The sequence below is a fragment of the Trichosurus vulpecula genome, chromosome 8 (genome assembly GCF_011100635.1).
Source record: "Trichosurus vulpecula isolate mTriVul1 chromosome 8, mTriVul1.pri, whole genome shotgun sequence".
NCBI classification, from domain to species: domain Eukaryota; kingdom Metazoa; phylum Chordata; class Mammalia; order Diprotodontia; family Phalangeridae; genus Trichosurus; species Trichosurus vulpecula.
This window is the reverse complement of record NC_050580.1, coordinates 11,391,565-11,407,346: the sequence shown is the minus strand read 5'-3', so window position 1 is coordinate 11,407,346 and position 15,782 is coordinate 11,391,565. Positions and strand designations below refer to the sequence as shown.

General features: G+C 48.7%; 1 protein-coding gene across 1 annotated transcript in view; it reads left to right on the top strand.

Annotated features, from left to right (window-relative positions):
- Nucleotides 1-14,833, top strand: part of LOC118827853 (phospholysine phosphohistidine inorganic pyrophosphate phosphatase) — a 202,445-nt gene extending 187,612 nt beyond the window's left edge. The window contains exon 7 of the mRNA XM_036734181.1: nt 13,824-14,833. Coding sequence (XP_036590076.1) covers nt 13,824-13,920 — 97 coding nt within the window. The 3' untranslated portion in view covers nt 13,921-14,833. The remainder of the gene's footprint in view (nt 1-13,823) is intronic.
- The last annotated feature ends 949 nt before the right edge of the window (nt 14,834-15,782 follow it).

The following is a 15,782-nucleotide window of genomic DNA, read 5'->3' as shown; positions in this document are numbered from 1 at the left end:
CACCAGTGTCAAAGCAACCATGGCCATCAGTTACTATTTCTTTCTATAATTATAGAGGAGTCCCGGGACCATCATCTAACCCCTCCCTCTACAGAGGAGGCTCAGAGAGGGCAGGAGAGCCATCTAGGCAGCACTGGAAGGAAAGAGCACAGTGGGATTCGAACCCACACCCCCTAACTCCCAATCAAGCACTTGCTTCCGCCATTGCTGCTGAGTGGCCTCTTGAGCTCATCGGTGTGACTACTTCTTAAAGCCTTGGAGCACAATCCCTGAGTACAGGGACAGCCTCGCAGAGGCAGCCGAGAATAGGGGAAAGAACCCAGGGCTTGGAGACAGAGAAAACCACCCTCCTAGACGAAGGCTTCAGTGAAATGAGTGTGTGAAAGGCAAGGAAAGACAACGAGCATTTATTCAGCACCTACTGCATGCCAGGTACAGTGCTAAGCACTGGAGATGAGGACTTGGTAAACCTTAAAGTGCTGCCATCATCATCATTGTCACCAGTCATAGTCATCATCACCACCGTCATCATCGCCATCGTCATCATTATCATCGTCATCATCATCGTCACCATCATCATCAACACCATCATCATCATCACCATCGTCATCGTCACCGTCATCATCATCACCATCCCCACCATCATCGTCGTCATTGTTGTCATTGTAACTATCGTCATCATCGTCATTGTCACCATCATCATCGTCACCATCATCATCATTGTCATCTTCACCGTCATCATCGTCATCATCAACATCATCTTCATCATCACCATCATCGTCATCATTACCATCATTGTCATCATCACCATTGTCATTGTCATCATTGTAACCATCACCATAACCATCACCATCGTCACCATCACCATCGTCGTCATCATTGTCACCGTCACCATCATCGTCACTGTCACCATCATCATCGTCGTCATCGTTGTCATTGTCACCATCATCATCGTCGTCATTGTCACCATCGTCACCATCATCATCATCATCACCATCACCATCATCATCATCATTGTCATCGTCACCATCATTGTCATCATCACCATCATCATCATCGTCACCATCATCATCATTGTCACCGTCACCATCATCGTCATCATTGTCATCGTCACCATCATTGTCATCATCACCATCATCGTCATCGTCACCATCATCATCATTATCATCGTCACCATCATTGTCATCATCATCATCTTCATCATCACCATCATCGCCATCGTCATCATTATCGTCGTCATCATCATCGTCACCATCGTCATCAACACCATCATCATCATCACCATCGTCATCGTCACCGTCATCATCATCACCATCCCCACCATCATCGTCGTCATTGTTGTCATTGTAACTATCGTCATCATCGTCATCGTCACCATCGTCATCGTCACCATCATCATCGTCATCACCATCACCATCATCGTCATCATTGTCATCTTCACCGTCATCATCGTCATCATCAACACCATCATCATCATCACCATCGTCATCGTCACCATCATCATCATCATCACCGTCACCATCATCGTCATCATTGTCATCGTCACCATCATCGTCATCGTCACCATCACCATCGTCACCATTGTCATCGTCACCATCATCATCATTGTCATCTTCACCATCATCATCGTCATCATCACCATCATCGTCATCGTTACCGTCATTGTCATCATCACCATTGTCATCGTCATCATTGTAACCATCACCATAACCATCACCATCATCATCACCACCATCATCGTCATTGTCATCGTCACCGTCATCATTGTCATCATCACCATCATTTTCATCGTTACCGTCACCATCATCGTCGTCACCATCATCACCATCATCGTCACCGGCGGCGGCAGCAGCACCGTCATCGTCATCATCATCATTGTCATCGTCACCGTCATCGTCATCATCACCATCACCATCATCGTCATCATTGTCACCGTCACCGTCATCATTGTCATCGTCACCGTCATCATTGTCATCGTCATCATCATCATTGTCATCGTCACCGTCATTGTCATCTTCACCATCACCATCATCGTCATCATCGTCACCGTCCCCATCATCGTCGTCATCGTCCACAGAATCACAGACTCCCAGATTGGATGGGAGCTCAGAGATCATCCACCTTTGGCCTAAAGACTTCAAGCAGATCTCTCTCCCGTTCCATTTGGGGGCACTCGGAGGCTTCCTGAGTCCACTGTGACATCCTGTTCTGTTGAATTCTGTGCCAGTAATTTCTCCAGATTGACAAGTTTCCATTTCAGTCCCAAGGAAAAGACTTGACAGTCTCCTTCTGGGACTAAGGAAACCGAAGCAGGCAATTCAATTCAACAAGCATTTATTAAACACCTACTGTATACCAGGCACTGTGCTAAGCCCCGGGGATGCAAAAAGAGGCAAAAGACCATCTATGGCCTCCAGGAGCGCCCAGGCCAATGAGGGAGACAGCATGAGCACAAAATATGGAGAGCAAGTAGCTCTAACCACTGGTTCATGCCCTGGCATCCCTCTTCAAGTCAAAGCTAATTACTGTTAATTGCTAATTAAACTGATGCTAATTTTCATAAGTAGCATTTACACAGCCCTTTAAGGTTTACAGAGCCCTCATATATTTTTTCATTTGATCTTCACAACGCCCCTGGGAGGGTGTTGCTATTATTAGCTCCATTTTACGGATGAGGAAACTGAGGCAAACCATTGAGGTGACCTGCCTAAGGTCAAAGTGTCTGAGGTCGGATTTGAATTCAGGTCCTCCTGACACCAGGTCCAGTGCCCCCTCTGTTGCTGAAAGATCAGAGCTTGCTTCTGCCCCTTGTTAAGCTTCTGGTGGCTCTTTGGGGTTAAGGGGGGCTCGATCGCCAGCTCTCTGGGCTGAGGAAAAGGTGTGGATTGGAACAAAGCGTCGGAAGCTCAGTCCTTGGTTTTCTCTGGTTGTTGGCCAACAGCTCGACCGCAGTAATGTAATCTTTTTATGGATTCTTGAATTTAAATGAGACACAATTAAACTTAATTACCCTCGTGTGCCTTTTGGGAAGGTAACTGGAGATGGCTGGAGTCTGCAAGGGCTTGATTACAGAGGCATCTCATGCTTCTATTTGTCCCTTGTGCCGGGGTTGGTTTCATTTGATTTGGGTCTTCCCACAAGGAGACGTCAGGGTGAGGCAGGGTTTGGGCCTGAGCTCAGGCCTGGGATTAGGATGGGAAACTGGGAGCCAAGCTACCTGTAGACCTCCCGCGTCAGGAGACACCTCAGAAAAGGAGTGAGAGGAAAAACTTCGAACCGCCCATTGAGGGGTGTCAAGGAAACCTGCCAAAGTGCGTCCGTTGCGTAGATTTGTGGCAGTGTCCGCGTCGCTAAACTCCTCCCACAGCGTGTGCGGATGGACAGTGGCAGAAGCCTGGTCTTGGAGTGAGAAGACCCCAGAGATGTCCAGGCTGGGTGACCGGAGCCTCAGGATCCTGCCCTGTCAAGGGAGGATAAGAACCACCCGTATGGGCAACTTACGGAGCTGGGTTTAGGAAGGCATTTCATTACCCATAAAGCACCTGACCAATATAGCTCATTGGTGTTGTGGGACTTCCAGATAATGACAATTCACATTTCCATGGCAATGTCAAGTTGCTGGAGGACTCCCTTCCTAACTCTGTGAGGCAAGTGGAATATGAGCTCCTTGAGGGCAGGGCCCATTTTCATTCTTGTCCTAGCACCAGCCTGGTACATTGTAGACTCTTGATAAATTATTGTTAATTGCCAATCACTCCCCATGAGGGGTCGGGGCTGGGCCTGTGTAGGGAACTCTCAGTGAAGAAACTCCATCCACCAATGCAGATTACCACCAGCTCCATGACTTGCAGTCTTAAGGAGTTTCTTGGGGTACAGACAGTTGCCTGAGGTCATGCAGCCAGGGCAAGTCAGAGGAAAGACTTAAACAGGTATTCTTACCCTATAATAATAGCAGTCATCCAGATGGTGACTGGGATTAGGACCACACCGATCATTCCCAGTGAGGAAACTCCCTCCACCAATGCAGATTGCCACTTGTTCCATGAATTGTAGTCTTGAAGGGTCTTTTGGGGTGCTAAGAGGTTAAGGGATTTACCTAGGGTCACACAGTATGTTTCCAGTGCAGAAATGGAACCCATTCTTCCTGACTCCGAGGCCATCTTTGTGTCTGCTCTACCATACGGCCTTTACCCCCATTTGACAGGTGAGGAGTCTGAAACTCAGAGAGATTGAATGAGGTCCCCAGGGTCAGCTGGGAGCTGCAATTCTGGCCCTCCTTCTCTGCGTGTTTTATCCAGCGGTCTCCTAGGAAGTCACTAGCTATTATTCCATGAGTTGAGGGGGGTCTGCCTCTGACCTAGAGCCAAGGCAAAGTCGCCTCTGTTTTTAGTAAGAAAAGAAGAGAGACACATAGAGACCGAGACAAGCTGTCAGGCTGGTGGGAGTCCCTGAAGGACACAATGTGGGGCCTCGTGAGCTCTGCACTTAATCTCTAATTGAGTTGAATGCAGGGAGCAGCTCCTCCTTAGTGGGTAGGTTGGCATGCTCTGTGATAGGGCTGAGAGCTCGGGAGGAACGTGAGGGAGGGGGAGATGAGCCTCAGCAGGCCAACCTGAGGCAGTGGGGTTGGGGGGAGGAATGACAGGTGACATCAGCCTCCTGCCCCTAAGTCTGCTATGGTCTTGGTTCTCCTGGCCCAATCTGCCTCTTCCTCATGTGCCTTTGCTCACCGAGACTTGGTGGGAGGCCGCTTCAGCCCGGGAAGCTAATCCAGGGTGGCTGGAGCCTGACCATCTGCTCCAATCCCTTTCCACTGAGCCTATTCAGATGAAGCATAATAATTCATCTCCGCCCAGCCCTGTGGCCATGGCAATCCCTGCCCACTGTCCCAGTTTGCCCCACTTACCCCCGCTGTGGGCTAATCCTTTTATATTTCATCCATGAAGCCAGTCAGATGGTCTTGATCTAGCCTCCAGATATTCCTCCGAGGATAATGCCAGGAGCATGGGGACAGACGGCATTGGTGGCAATGGTCAGATGAAGTCATCGTTAGCCTCTGAGGGTCTGAGGCCATGCGAGGTGAGGCAAGGCTCATTCTCCTGCCACACATCTAACAAATTTGCAGACTGTTGGCTACTTACAAGCATCTTGTGCAGGGAGCTATAGAGAAATCCAAGTAGTGTCATGTCTAGCTCCTTTGGTCCTCAAAGGGCTTATAATCTAACTGGGGGAACACCCTTGACAGTCTTAGTGCTCATGCTGTCCCTCCTATGGAGAAAGGACCCGACCTTCCTCTCTCCGCATCTCTGTCTGTTGACATCCCTCCCTTCCCTGATGTCACTGGCCTCTTGAAGCCTGAGACAAAGGTCACTCCCTCTCCATATTCCTCTCTTTGGTCCATCCTTTGCACTTCTGATGCTCCCATCTGTTACACATAGAGCTGGAAGGGACCTTAAAGAGAATCCTGATACCCACAGAAGGGAAATTACCTGCCTGATGTCACTCCACTGATAAGTGACAGGACCCGGATCTGAACCCTGGCTTCCAGACTCCAAAGCCACTGGTTTTTTTCAATTCTTTCTGCCCTTTCCCCTCTCTTCGCACACTGAATGGAAGTTCTTTGAAAACAGCCATCTTGTATCCCCAGCACCAAGGACAGTGCCATGTACCTAACAGGCTCTTTATAGAAACTTGTTGGATTTGGTATTGAAGTTGTTGGTGTCTTCTCCAGCCCACTACTGTAAGCTCTGTGAAGACAAGGGCCCTATCTTACCTGAAGCCCAAAAGAGAGCTCTGGACATAGTAAGTGCCTAGAAAATACTTATAAATGAATGAATGACTTCATCCTCTCTAAGGCTGCCTTCCATTTACTTGTATCTTTATCTACCTGTTTTATATACATTATCTTCCCCCACTAGACTGTGAAATCCTTGAGGACAGGGCTCATTTTGTTTGTTTTTTGTTTTCTTGGTGCTTATCACAGCCTCTGGCACATAGCAAACATTTTATAAACTTTTGTTGATTGACCCAGTTGAAATGTTCAGTAATGCAAGCCAGGATTCCATTAATACTGCCCAAGTGGTACAGGCAGTAAATATAATGAAGACAGGAGAGAGATCACGGGATTATCGGATCACAGATGTAGAGCTGAAAGGTCATTTTCCAGATGAGGGAACTGCAGCCTGAAGAGATTCATTAACTTGTCAAAGGTAGTCACACAGGCAGGAAGAAACAGGGAGGATTTCAACCCCAACTCCTTTGACGTCAGGAGCCAAAGGCTCTTCCTGGGCCTCATTGGAGGAAGGGTCAAGGGCAAATCAAGGTCATTTGGTGGTGAGCAGGTCATCAGCAAAACCATGGAAGCAGGAGGGCACCTGGGCCGTTCAGGAGATCATGAGTAATCCACTTTGCCTGGAACATGAGACTTGTGAAGAAAGAAGACTGGAAAGGCAGGCTTAGAACCTTGGAAACATCTCATCTCACTGTACCTGCCAAGAATCCTCTCTACTACATTCCCACCAAGGGGTCCTCAAGCCTGTGCTTGGAAGATCCCTAGGGATGGGCAGCTAGAACCAGATTATCAAGGGGCAAGAGTGTCCTGAGCAGTTGGGATTTGACACTATAGACAGTGGGAGTCATTGAAGATTAATGAGCAGGGGAAGGACATGGTGGGTTAGTAAGATTAACCAGGCAGTCATCTGGATTGTACGGAGAACAGACTTTCTCCAGGAAAATCATAGACACTTTTAAGAGCAGTGCAGACTTTCCCATCACATCCCATAGATACTGCACTCAGTTTCAGCTGCCATGAAACATGGTTGTGAGCTTGAGAATTAAGAAAAAAAAGCCAAAACATTGGGTTGTGCATTTCTATGAGCTGATCCATCCCTGATCTCACTTCTGGTCCCCTTTGTGACCCAGGATGAGCCTTTGAAGAAGGCTAGGATTAGGGTTAGAGTCTGGCAAATAAACCCCTCACCTTGGATACATTAGCATCAAGCTCTGTGCTTAAACTCACTTGTGGCCCCCCAGCTGATACTCCATTCCAAAGTGCCCTCCCCAGCCCAGTCTAGATCATAGATGATGATGGTGGTGGTGATTCTGATGATGACAAGAATGATAATGATAGTGGTGGTGGTGGCTAAGGTGATGGTGATGATTCTGATACTGATAATGGCGGTGATGGTGGGGGTGGTGATGATGATGGTGGTGGTGATGGTGGTGGTGGTGGTGGTGGTGAATGTGATGATGGTGATGCTGATGATGGCAGTGATGGTGGTGGTGGTGATGATGATGGTGGTGGTGATGGTGGTGGTGGTGGTGGTGGTGAAGGTGATGATGCTGATACTGATAATGGCAGTGATGGTGGGGGTGGTGATGATGATGGTGGTGGTGATGGTGGTGGTGGTGGTGGTGAAGGTGATGATGCTGATACTGATAATGGCAGTGATGGTGGGGGTGGTGATGATGATGGTGGTGGTGATGGTGGTGGTGGTGGTGAAGGTGATGATGCTGATACTGATAATGGCAGTGATGGTGGGGGTGGTGATGATGATGGTGGTGGTGATGGTGGTGGTGGTGGTGGTGGTGAATGTGATGATGGTGATGCTGATGATGGCTATGATGGTGGGGGTGGTGATGATGATGGTGGCGGTGATGGTGGTGGTGGTGGTGGTGGTGAATGTGATGATGGTGATGCTGATGATGGCAGTGATGGTGGTGGTGGTGATGATGATGGTGGTGGTGATGGTGGTGGTGGTGGTGAAGGTGATGATGCTGATACTGATAATGGCAGTGATGGTGGTGGTGGTGTGGTGGTGATGATGGTGGTGGTGGTGGTGGTGGTGAATGTGATGATGGTGATGCTGATAATGGTGGTGATGGTGATGCTGATAATGGTGGTGATGGTGATGATGCTGAGCTGATGATGGCAATGATGGTGGGGTTGGTGTGTGGTGGTGAAGGTGATGATGGTGATGCTGATAATGGTGGTGATGGTGATGCTGATAATGGCAGTGATGGTGATGGTGGTGGTGGTGACACTGATGATGCTGGTGATGGTGATAACTGTGGAACTCGAAAAAAAAATTAAAATATGATATGATATGCAGTGTTCCATGCCTGTAGATCCATCCCCCACAACTTTGCAAAGGAACTAAGAAATGTGTCTTCTTGTATCTTTTCTTTGGGACTATCTTGCTATATGTAATTTTGCAGCACTCACTTTTAGTAATTTTATGGTCCTTCTTTCCGTCTACATCATAGTAGTCATTATGGAAGGATCTCCTCCCTTCACTGTATCAGTTCATATAAATCTTTCCATTCTTCTCCATATCCATTATGTTTGTTGTTTCTTTGCCAGGACAGTAATATTCCATCATGTTCATGAACCACAATTTTTTCCCATTTGAAGGGCTTTGTTTCCAGTTCTTTGCTACCACAAAAGGGCTGCTGTAAATATTTTGGTGTCTGTGGAGCCTTTCTAATTTTTTGTCAGTTAGGTCCTTGGAGTAGATGTGGGATCTCTGGGTCAAAGATTATGGACACTTGAGCCACTTTATTTACTTAGTTCCGAGGTGCTTTTTAGATAGTTGTACTGATTCACAGCTGCACCAACAATGCATTAGTGCATGATCCTATCTTCCCACTACCCCTCCATCCTTGACTATTCTCATCTTTGTCATCTTTGCTAATTTTCTGGGTGTAGAGTGAAACCTCAGCATTATTTTGACTTGGATTCATTAGTGATCATTGGTGATTTAGAGCTTCCTTTCATAGGCTCAATAGTTTGCATTTCTTTTGAGAAGTTTGTTCATATCCTTTGACTGCTTCTCTATGGGGGAATGGCTTTTGGTCTTGTATACATCGGTTAGTTTTCTACTCACTTTAAACAAATCAAACTCTTATCTGAGGAATTTGATATAAATGGTTTTCCCCCCTTTCATCCACTTCCTTTCCTATTCTAAATGTATTAATCTTGTTTGTGCAAAAGCTTTTCAATTTCTTGAATCAGAATTATCTGTTTTACCTTTAGTAATTGCATCTACCCCTTTTTTGATTAAGAATTAAGTTTTTACTCATACATGTGAAATTTATGATTTTATTCTCTTCTAATTTTCTTATTGTATGAGCATTAATATGCAGGTGACATCCACTTTGGATTGACTATGAATATGGTGGAACATGCTGATCTAAGCCTATTTTCTGCCAGACTGCTATCTAGTTTTTCCCAGTTCATCAAACAGGGAGTTCTTTCCCAAGTAACTTATGTTTTCAGGCTTATTGAAACCCAGGCTATTGAGTTCCACTATTTCTGACACTCCTTTGTCTAATTTTTTCCGTTGATCTACTTGTCTCTTTTTCAGCCAACCCTAAATGGTTCTGATGACTGCTGCTTCATAGGTCTCTAAGTATCACCCTTCATCCTTACTGTATTTTGCTATTTCTCTCACTATCCCAGATCTTCATTTCCTCCAAATGCAGTTTGTGGTTATTTTATCTGACTCTGTCCTACAGTGTCCCATCTTTTCATGTTTCATGTGTCTCTGTGCCTTTTCACTGTCCACCATTCCTGGAAAGCTTTCTCTTCTCGCCATTGTCTCTGGGCTTTAAGACTCAGCTCAAATCTCACTTTCTTCGGGTCTTTCTCAGTCCTCCCAGATGCCAATGCCTTTCCCACTCTGAGATTTACTCTGTGTTTACCTTGTATGTATCTATCCACTTACATCTTGTCCCCGCCATTTGAATGTAACCTCCATGAGGGAAAGGATGGTTTTTGTTTTTTAACCTCTTTGTATCCTCAGCACTTAACATAGTGCCTGGCACACAGCAGGTGCTTAATAATTGCTTACTGACTGAGTTGCAGGTTATTATATCCTATTGGGTCTAAAGACAGGGACTCTTTGATAGGACTCTTTTAGGTAGAGTATTACATTATGAGTCCATAACTTCAATCTTGCTCTCCCAGCCCTGTGTCATTGACCTATCTGGGGCCAAGATAAACCTATCCCACTCCTCAGTGCTAGAAAAACAGTTCAGAGTAGAGACCCTGCTAACAGGGTGTAGAAGCTACAGTGACTTCTCTTTTGTTCCACTTTCTCTTTGAATTATTAAGAGAGCTAGACTTGGTCTGGAGAGGTCGCCATCCTAATCCCAATGCTGGCACTTTAGCAACCTTGATTAGCCGTATGACCATGGGCTAGTCCTTCAACCTTCTGAGCTTCCATCGCCTCATCTGTAACATAAAGGTAGTGATGCTTGTACTGTCCACCTCGCTGGACATCTGTGAGGAGAGCGCTTTGCAGATGTTAGCATGCTAACTTGGGGCTTCAGCTTAGACCACAAGCTAGTCCAACAAAGAGCAGATCTCTTCTTGGTAGCCCCTTGCATTCAAATGGAAAAAAGAAACACATTTTCTTAAATAATACTGTTAAGTCATAGGCATTGGCCTGGTAACAGAACAAATATAATGTTCCTGGTGGTGGGAGAGTAAATGTCTGGCCAGGCTCCCAGGTCTCCCCAAGATTGGCAGCTGTGTCTAAGGTAGGTACCTGAGAGCACCAGGCTCCAGGGCCCCAAAGGTCTCAGAATCTGGCTTTTACCTGGTAGATGTGGATGCCAGTAGTGGGGCTTGACCTCAGGCGCCATCAATCGCTCAGAACTGGGGGGCCCTTTCATCTGAGCAAAGAGGGTACAGGGAGCCTGGGAAAGAAAGAGAGAGTCCAGCATTTCTCCAGATCTCGTGTCCTGGCTGGGACACCTTTCTCAGGTTCCCAGTCAATCTTCTCATGAGGCTTTGCTTGCTCCGAGGCAGCTGGCAGCTCTGTCTGCCACCACCTAATGGGATTTTCTTTCCCTCATTGATTTATGATCTTTGCATCAAGAGCCCCACATAAGACTCAGAGGATCCAGCCCCAAGTAGCTCTAGGTTATTGCTATTTTTAATCTAAGACAGACTCCACAGAGTGTTGGCTATTCACGTAAATTATCCGGATTTAAAACACAGGGAAATCATGAGATGCTTCCAGGCATCACACATTAGCAGAGAATTTGGGGGTGGGGTGGAACACACACAGAAAAAATTCACATTTTATTTAAATGAAGGGTTCAAATGGAAGGAAGTTCCAATTCTTTGTGAGCCATCATGGCACCGTCAGCAGCCGTGCAAATATTTCCATGCTGAAACAAGCTAATGTCCACCTGCTGCCACAGTCAGGGTAGAAAAGAGGTGCCAGAGGAGGATTTTACTCAGACCTTCTCACCGCCCAAGCTGGGGCTCTGCCCACTGCACTTCCCAGCCCTCAGGCACTCAACTCTCCTCTTCATGTGATGGCTGTGCCCTAGTCATCCATCCTTGCTCAGTGGATTCATCTCCTTTGCTGATGCTAACTCTGCCCAGTAGAGACACTTGGCTGATTTCCTTGAGGTCAGGTGCGGGCACACCTTTCACAGACAGAGATTGCACTTCTCCCCTACAAGTAAACAACCTTTGAGTGTCACTGTATCTACAGAGTCCCTCCCCTGGCCACCATCTTGGTGATGAGCCTCTCCTGGCCCTTGGATAGCAGTTACTCCGTCTGGATTAGAAGACTCCATCTTGCTCCACACCCGACCACGCATGTGCTCTGGGAGTACAGCCTTTAAAAATCGGGGGACATTTTAAAAAATAACCAATAGCCTGACAGCATCAGGAGCACAAGGGTTAACATGAGGGAAAATGAGCCCTTTACTGGGGCCAGCAAATCTGATACATCTCCTAGACTGTAAGCTTATGGAGGCCGGGGCGCTGTTCCTCACTGTGGTGCTGAGGAAAGAACACTAGAATTGGAGCCTTGGATTCACCTCTTCTTACTACCTGGGTGACACTGGATAAATCACATTACCTCTCTGCCTCAGTTTCCCCATGTGTATAATCCAGTGGCTTTTGCTGGCCTTGATCCACTAGTCTTGATGTGTCCACCTCAGCACCTGACACAATGCTTTATGTTTAGTAGGTGGGGGAGGGCTGGGGGAGGGGTCTGTGAACTGGTTTTTAAAAATGTTTTGATGACTCTATCTCAATTCGATTGATTTCCTTTGCAGTCCTGTGTATTCTGTGACACATTTAAAAACAATTCTGAGAAGGGTCCGTGGGCTTCCCTGGCCTGACTGCTCCAGGGGCCCATGGCACGAACCAGGTGAAGAATCCTGGCCTAGAGAGTTCATCACTAAAGGTCGTTTCAGCCCTAGATCCGAGGGTGGACATCAGCCCTCCCCGATGCCCTCTTCCTGTCCTTCCTGTTGGATGGTAGATCTGAGGGGGCCGCCAGACAACACTACTGCCCTCATGGAGCTTATAGTCCAGGAGTATACGGGGCTGCCTCTGTGGTGAGAGAGAGAGGGAGAGGGAGAGAGAGAGAGGGAGAGAGAGAGAGGGAGGGAGGGAGGGAGGGAGAGAGAGGAGAGGGAGAGAGAGAGAGAGAGAGGGAGAAAGAGAGGGAGGGAGGGAGGGAGAGAGAGGAGAGGGAGAGAGAGAGGGAGAGACAGAGACAGAGAGAGAGAGAGGAGAGGGGAGAGAGAGGGGGGGGGGAGGGAGGGAGGGAGAGGGAGAGAGAGAGGAGAGAGAGAGAGAGAGGAGAGGGAGAGAGAGAGAGAGAGAGAGAGAGAGAGAGAGAGAGAGAGAGAGAGAGGAGAGAGGGGAGAGAGAGAGACAGAGAGAGAGGAGAGAGAGAGAGAGAGAGAGAGAGAGGAGAGGAGAGAGAGGAGAGAGGGAGGAGAAGACAGAGAGAGAGATGAGAGGGGAGAGAGAGAGGGAGAGGGAGAGAGAGAGAGAGAGAGAGAGAGAGAGGGAGAGGGAGAGGGAGGGAGAGAGAGAGAGGGAGGGAGGGGGAAGGAGAGAGAGAGAGGAGAGGGGGAGAGTGAGGAGAGGAGAGAGAGAGAGAGGGGGAGAGAGAGGATAGGAGAGAGAGAGAGAGGAGATGAGAGAGAGAGAGAGGAGAGGAGAGAGAGGGAGAGGAAGAGGAAGAGGGAGAGGGAGGGGGAGAGGGGGGGAGGGAGGGAAAGAGGGGGACAGACGGAGAGAGAGAGAGACGAATGAATAAGATACATTAAAAGACAGAAGACAAAGAGGCAGACGAGATAGGTGCATAGATATGTAGATAGATAGCTACAGAGAGACTTACATGATAGATGCATGACTTAGACAGATCGATAAATAGTCTGCCTGTTTACATTTCCTTGTTAAAATGACCATGCTGGCTGCCTCCCTTGATGTGGTGCTAAGATCCCTTTTCAGCTCTAAGTCTTTGGATTCCAGGGTCCGTTATTATGTTTGAGTCTCAGCAATACCTACCCAGGGAAGTAGTTCCTCTGGGGATTATTATCTCTGTTTTACAAATGGGGAAACTGAGGCCCAGAGAGCCCAGAGATCATTGTCCTTGGTCATGGAGCAAGGACATGTTGGAGCTGGACTTTGTCTCCCTCTCCGTGTCTCTCCCTGCCCACCGCCCCTCTTCTCCCTCACTCTCTCCCAGTCCCCACCTTCTCTTTCTCTTCTAGGCTGAGCCTTCATTCCCAGGGAGCCTGTGGAAGGCTTTCCTACATGGGAAGACTCGCTGGACTGGGGAGCCCAGGGTTCTCTCTATCCATGACGTTCATGGCACCATCTTTGGGGCCTTCGGGCCTTTGCCACCCAGGCTCAGAACTGGGTCTAGGGTGGGGTCAGGGTTCCCCAGCCCCATATATTTGGGAAGTCCAGCCTGCAGGTTTGCCCTCTGTGGGAGCCCTTCTCTGATATCCTCCTGCCCCTCTCACCTAATGTGCCTCCCACCCTTTCTCCTCTCCAGGCCCTGCGATGAACATCACCCTGAGGTGAAGGCGGATGGCTATGTGAATGACCTGGCCGAAGCTGTGGACCTCATCCTGCAGTATGCCAACAAATAACTGGAGGCTGCAGGGCCCTAGAACCTCCCAGGGCTCCCACTTGGCCTCTGGGCCTGGCCCCCCATTCAGTCTGACAATCAACCCCTCCCCAGTACAAGCCTAAGCAAGGCCCTTCCTTCTACCATGGCCCCAGACCCTCAGTGACCCCTGGGCTCACAACCTGACCCCAGGGACACCAGCTCAGGAAAACGAAGGAGACACCACAGGCAAGGTCTGAGTTTTCCCCTCCTCATAGGGTCTGAAACAACAGGGCTCCTTCTTCCCACCAGGCTCTGTCTGACTGTAGCCAGATGGGAAAGAGGTGGCGGTTCCCCTGGTGGGTGGGATCTGCCCCAGCCAAACCTTGGGGCTCTGGAGCCTTCTCTAGGAGCTGAATCCCTGATGGATTCCGAGGGGAGCCTCGGAAATTAAATCATTTCCCCCCAGTGTTTCCTGACCTGAAATATTTCTATTGGCTGTGATCAGAAAAAAGAACCCCATGAACCCTGGGAGGACCCCCCCCATCGGAAGATGCCCAGTGGCCCCCCACCCTTGCCCCATCCTGTAACCATGGCCCCAGGAAGAATTTCCCTTCAGGGCCCCCGGCTCCTTGGAGTATCCTGAGGCTAGCCATAACTTTGGGATTTCTCATTGTCCAGGGCCCTAAGCATGAGTGTCTGGGGGCTGCCCTCTTTGTCCCCCCACCCAGGCTGAGGGGTGACCAGAACTGCTGTCTGCAGGCTTTCCTAGTGTTTCAGAGGCCTCCCTGACAGGGCTGGCCTGGCCTTCAGGATGCCTGAGAGCAGCCCAGATGTGGGGATGCCAGGCCCTGGTCCTACTTAACCTTCGCTAACCAAACCAGCTGCCCTAATAATTCCACCTGTGAGTCTCGATAGCAAACAAGGATGAATAAATAACACTTCGTGCTTCCTTAGGCCTGTTTATAAATTACTGTGGGGAAGAGGTCACTGTGTGGACATGGGGTGACATTCCCAAATAGAAGGAGTCTTAGGGGAAGACAGGGTCCCTGGTACCTGCTCCGGGAGTGGGGAGGCCGTAACAAGGAATTGAGAACAGCCTTGGCTGCTGGGCCCTGACTGCTGGCTGAAGTGAGGGAGGCCTCAGAACAAAGGAATAAAACTGGGGAACTGGGAGCAGCCTGTGGCCTGGCAGTGGGGATGGGGTGCCCCCCCCCAGTCTGCCTCCTTCACCTGGGGCTCAGGAAGGGGTGGGACCAGATTGCCAAGATCTGTCCGGTGCCAGATCCTGAGGCCTTCGAACTCCTCCCGTCCTTCCCCATCATTTTGCAGGTGAGAAAACTGAGCTCACTTTCTGCAGGTCCCACCAAGGCTGGAGACTAGGCGAGGGTCTGGCTGCCCCCTATTCTCTGAGGAAGAAGCCACAAGGCCAGCGAGAGGCTGAGCAGCCCCTTTGGAAAGAAGCCAGACCTCACTGGCCCTGCCTGCCGCCAGCTCCTGGACTGAATTTGCTCCTAACCCAAGTCTCTGGTTTAAAAATAAACCACCTGGACGATCATTTGATTTTCTTTTTCCAAAATCAATCCACTGATAAATCTTGGGAGACAACTTCTAATAAAAGAAGTCGAGGCCCCAGTAACAGGATTTTCTTAAGATGAAGGTGGACAATGATAAAATATCGGAATCTGGAGCCTGAGGTCCCTGTATACCGTATCCAGGGCCACTGGTTCAGCCCCAAGCAGACAAGTCCTTATGAATGGGGTCTCCAAAGTGCTGGCCAATTGTAGTTGGAAGGGGACCATTGCCTGATGGGAAGACACAATTCAACCTTCTTCTTCTATCTCTTCATCTCTGTCCTTCTGCCTTTCTCTGTGTGTGTGTCTGTCTGTCTCTGTCCCTCTGTCT